At 37.7% G+C, this 5,540-nt stretch overlaps 1 protein-coding gene across 1 annotated transcript; it reads right to left on the minus strand.

Annotated features, from left to right (window-relative positions):
* Positions 1–416: 416 nt before the first annotated feature.
* LOC103713389 (uncharacterized protein At4g22758) lies at positions 417–4,828 on the minus strand. The gene is made up of 3 exons (XM_008800301.4): positions 4,256–4,828; positions 3,942–4,137; positions 417–1,175 (listed from the first exon to the last, which is right to left on the minus strand). The coding sequence occupies exons 1-3, from the start codon at positions 4,628–4,630 to the stop codon at positions 913–915; spliced, it is 834 nt and encodes a 277-aa protein (XP_008798523.1). The 5' UTR covers positions 4,631–4,828; the 3' UTR covers positions 417–912.
* Positions 4,829–5,540: the final 712 nt, after the last annotated feature.

Raw genomic sequence — 5,540 nt, forward strand, 5'->3', positions numbered from 1 at the left:
TTGGTGGGTAACATCGATAAAGCTACCGCAAAGCTATAAACTTAGAAGTAGAGAGCAAATTGAAGAAATGATCTTAAATCTTTGTGCACTGACTCTTCATCAAATTATTTGGAATTCAAAACTGAAAGAAATCAATGCATTTGAAATTATCAATCAACACCCACAAAAATAACCTACAATCCTAATTGCAACCAGAATCACTAGAATCACTGTGGTAGCAATTGAAATTGCAAGCAACAAAATGACCAGATTATTCCTGTGCACTGAATTTGTAATTTTGTTATAGCATGAATAAATCAAATGTTAACATTATGCCCTTGTAGCCCATGCCAAACTTTTTTTATTTCCAAGAGAACCAAAAATTTTGTTAAGACACATGCAAAAGAAATACTTGCCCATATTGTCAAGCAAATGTTAAAGAAACATTTTATGGTAAAATTATATATAAAACAAATAGTTGCCCATATTTATGAACATGTTGTGATACAATATGCGTGGTGGCAGACAAAAGGTGGTTCATTAAGCCAACCAATACAGAACACCATGTTCCCCTCTGCCATATGCTTTATAACTGTATACATACAACCATGAAATGGAGAATTTAATGAATAGCATGAGTGAAATACAGTGAAACCTCATCAGAACATCAGGTTTATGATCAGCCAGTCCAAGGCTCATGCTCCTCTCTCCTGTTTTTTTATCACCATTTTAACCTTTGACAATTTGCCGAATTTGCTGTACAGGATCCTAAATCTCTGCAATGATCTCTATTTATCTGGGATTTCACCAGCTATCTGTCAAACAACCATATAATACAATTGAATGGTAAAGTCACCTACAATACATTCTGCAGCAGTGGTAAGTACAAATTTCTAAGCCAATTTATTGGGATTTAGCGGAAGCTGAATCATGTCAACCACAGGCTACACAAGCCACCATCCTCCAAAGCTTTCTAGTTCGTCTCCCGATCTTGTTTAACCATTTAACAATAAAGGAGAGGAAGAAGTGATCAGGTGGAACAGCAGCAGAACTGCCATTTAGTAACCCGGTTTCGCTGCCTCCTGTTGTCATATCACTTCCTTCCCTTCCAAAGCTGAAACTGTTGTTGCTAGAGCTCTTCCGAAGATAGAAGCTTCTGCTGCCTACTTCTCCAATTTTGTCACTTTTGTTCAAACCTGTAAATAAAATCTACATGTTCTGAGTTCACATGCTTTTATCCATCAATATAAAAACTTTCAACTTTATATTCCATGATCTACATTATAGCTAATCTCTCCAATTTATCAAAATTGGGAATCTTCCAACCAATTATCCATTCCATTCCATCACACTGAAGCACTTGTGAAATCCCATTTTTTCTTTCTTCCTTGAAAGAAATCTAAGAGATAATTTTGGCTGATCTCACTCAAGTTATTAAGAAGATATGATATCACTAAAATTTGAGTAAGCAGTTGTAGTACTCTTGCTGCAATCCTAGCAACGGTTTCTGAAAAGACAAAAAATCTATAATATAGCCTATACAAAAAGCCGGAGGATTCATACTTTCCCACTTTTCCTTGTAATACTGCTTTCATTGCCCTTGCGGTGTTTGGTTTCCCTCACATAACTCTAGCACAATGAAGATCGCCGATTCAAATCCATGTGACACCCTATTTCTGAAAAAAAGATATTTATTATATAATGTAAGTTATTATACTAGAAAATATTGGTTATTAATAACAATAATTTTATTAATTGATGATGTCATCAATCCCAGAATTTAAAAGAAAAACTGCTATAAGTATTTTAGTCATAAAATAATACTTTATTTAGATGAAAATAAGAAAATATGTTTTGCCATGATAAGCATTCAAAATGTTAATCAATGGCTATACATCTATCATTTGAATGGCTTTTATAATGAAATTATAACCAAATCGCTGTACTTATTAAAATTTGTTTATTGTGTTATAACATGTCGGGACACCTCCTAGACCATTACGACAGCAGTTATTTTAAAACTATCATAGATGTGAGATCATTGATGCCTTCATGTTCTCACTTCAGCAAAACCTATCATAGATAGTCACATGATTAAATGAATATAGTTTTTAGTGAAATTGATTAACATACACTTTATTTTAATTTTTCTACTTTTATCTTTCTTGGTCATTAATTAAAGGTGATATATTTTGCCAGTCCAAAGTAGGTTGTTTCTAACAAAAGAGAAGGTAAAATATTTTTACAAAACTGAAAAGAAAAGGTTGATTTTTTTCTCAAAATCCCCTTTAAATATGAGTAAATAGTAAATAGGAGATCATAAAGTCATGGCCAGTATATTAATATAATATCAGCCAAATATTCTATCATAAGCAATATTGGGTGAAAGAGGCCACCATTCCTAAGTGTTTGCCGAGCCACATAATCCACAGAATAAGGCAGAATAACACCCTTATTTTCATGGTTATGCTATCAAACAACAAAAAAAGTAGCTGAGGAATAGAGTCATACCACTTGGGGGTATAGCTAGTCCTAGACAATAAGTTTACTCCACCTAATCACTTTTGCTTCTATTCACTATTTAATCTAACCGAAAAGTGGGAGGGCAATTTTGTTTTTTGTAATAAAGGTTCAACACACTTATTATCTCTGCACTTATCCCTTCAACCAAATACTAAAATCCCTCTATTTCACAGTACGAGTGTTCTTGCTCTACAGTAGAAGGTAATTTTGTTCTACTATTCAAAGAGTCCTATCTTGTAGGTGAAACCTTCTTGATGTACAGATTACACAGCTAAATAGCTCAAGACAAGTGCAACTCAAAACACAATTACTCGCCATTCATAATCCAACGCTGTGGTCCACTCTGATCCAATTAGGAGGTGCCAGGAGTAGGACTCGTGGGTCAGCACTCCGTCTCAACTTGCAAGCCCCAACCACCTAACTTTCATTCGTGCCTTACAGTCAAAGACACCAAAAAGACAAAAAAAAACTATTCATACAGCTCAATGGGGCCCTCTTTCTTTCTTCCACTCCCTATACTTACTGTAGGGAAAGAAAAGAGAAAACTCAACCTCTCTCCAAAATTCAGAAAAATTAGAAAGAAAATCATAGAAAAATCATCTATATATATGCATAATTTTTTTTTTAGAATAAAAGCTATCTAGATGTATCAAACTTATATAAATATGTTAAAGATATCCAAATATGCCAGAAATCATCATATATAAGAAAAAAGGAAATTTCGGGGGACTCTTCTAATCGATGATTTCTTTTCGGATAAAGTACCAGTAGGAATGCTTTCTTTTCTTCTTTTTTTCCTCATTTCTTTCTTTCTTTTTCTTTTAATTTTTCTTTTTCTTTCTTTCTTTTTCTTTTTCTTTTTCTTTTTCTTTCTTTCTTGATATATATATATATATATATATATTGGTAATTTAGCGACCACGCACAAAAAGAAAAAATAAAAAAAACAGACAAAAATCACCATGCATAGGGGAAAAAGTCCTGGAAGGAAAATCTTAGAAAAACCATGCATCAGGCGGGTATCATTTTTGTCTCCCATTGATACCTTGCCATGAGAGAGACCGCTTAATGCGGCAAATCCTCTGAAATAAACTTAATATCATGGAAAAAGGGGGAAAAACTTCCTCTCTGTTTTCATACACATTGTTTGAGCAAATTCAAAGAAAAATGTACAGATTTAAAGAAACAAATTTAAATCTAAATTACTTCTTTTTCCAGATTATTAGTTTGATACTAGCATGAGGTTCGCTCAAAATTGGGGGAACAAAAACAGATAGAAAAACTGGTAGCCAAGAGTTAGTGAGTTTCGTGCCTCAACAAACAACAACTAAAAATAATAAATAAAATAAAAACAGGGAACAACAGATTAACTAAATAGAATAAATTAAACAAATAAAGATTACGGTTATAAATATTGAAAAAAAAAGGAGCAAGCTTACTTTGGAGGCTGAAATGGGAGTGGTGGAGCTGGAAGCAGGCGGCAGCCTCCAGATCCAGCTTCGGACTCCGCCCCTCCCGGCCGTACTTATCGACGACAACGGAAATCGCCTCCTCGACGCTGGCTCCCAGCCTCACCATCGCCCTCACCGGCCCCGGGCTCCCCTCCACCGTCACGCTCACGACCACCTTCATCTCCTGCCACCACCACCCAAACCCTACTCCAATTAATTCAGCACCCTCTCCCATCTCTCCAATCAATTACAAACCAATTAAGATCGAACCAAATCAAATCGATACAATTTGAATTACCTACCTCCGATGGATGTTGAGAAGAAGGCGAAGGAGATTGGAGAAACGGCGATGACGAGAAGACATCGGAACAGGTGTATGGCCGGGGAAGGCAAACCGGCTGTCCGATTTCGCTATGCGAGCGATCTCCCATTCCTCTGCTGCTCGCGTCACCATCGGTGGTTTCGGGATGCAGTCGAGCGGTCCATAAAATCGGCTCCGAGGCGGAGCGGGTGAGGACCTTGACGGGCTTCCGGGGCTTCACCCGGCGGAGGGGCGTCGGGGTCCGGCGGTGCGCGGTGGGGTTGGGGCTTGCGAACGGCGGCCTGCCCCTCCGCCCGCCGCCGCCGCCGGTTGCCGGAGCGCGGCGGCGCCGATGGGCTCCTTCCGGCGTAGACATACTAAAATCAAAGAACAAGAGGAAGTGGAAGATTAAAAGAAGGGGGCGACTACGGGGTGGTGGAATTCGGGGGTTTGCGTGCGAATCGGGCGTCTTAGAAGCGGGAATTGTCTCCGGCTTGCCTCGCCTTGCCGTCTCGCGGCGGGTCCCAGCGGCTTGGAGCGCATGCTGTGCCTCACGGTGACGGAAATTCCGCTAGTTTTTTTGTTTGCATCTAATGTTTTAATTCTTTCCCTTCTTGGTCGGTGGAAGATAGGATTCTGACCGGTTGTCGCTTTCCGACCGTCCTGCTAGGAAAAAGGCGTGAGAATAAAAGTTTATATATAAATAAAAAGGAAAAAGAAAAATATTTTTTTTTTTACTTAAGTGAGCTTGAATTCAACATAATTAGGCTCAAATCAAAAACAAGTCAGCCTAACTTAGTTCATTTATTAACATATATGATTCAGGTTTAGTGTGTTGATCTATATAACCATTTTAACTTATTTAATAATTAGATTGGGTTTATGATCCGAATTATTTAAGATTCATTTAATCCCTTAAGAATATGTTTATGACCTATTTAACTTGGTTTGATCTATTCATTAAATATGTTAACATGTTTACTAAATTAGTGCTGACCTAACTGGGTTAGCACTCCTATACCTCTTGCCACTTTAGAGAAGGGTTAGGTTTGGTTTTGTCGGATCTCAATCCTCATTTTGGTCTTTGTAAACTCTATGTAGATTTGCCTAAGAGAATGGATTTTGACTATGGTAGAAGGGTAGATATCGAGCAAGGGGGTGGAGTTACAGCCCCTCTCCAATTTTTTTTTAAAAAAGAGAAAAGGCAATGAGGGGAAGCAAATCAGAGGATAGCATGAAAGCAAGGTTCTCTTCTCAATCAATACCTTGATTTCCGGTGTCGGCAT

Source organism: Phoenix dactylifera, unplaced genomic scaffold (assembly GCF_009389715.1).
Source record: "Phoenix dactylifera cultivar Barhee BC4 unplaced genomic scaffold, palm_55x_up_171113_PBpolish2nd_filt_p 000097F, whole genome shotgun sequence".
In the NCBI taxonomy this organism is placed as follows: Eukaryota; Viridiplantae; Streptophyta; class Magnoliopsida; order Arecales; family Arecaceae; genus Phoenix; species Phoenix dactylifera.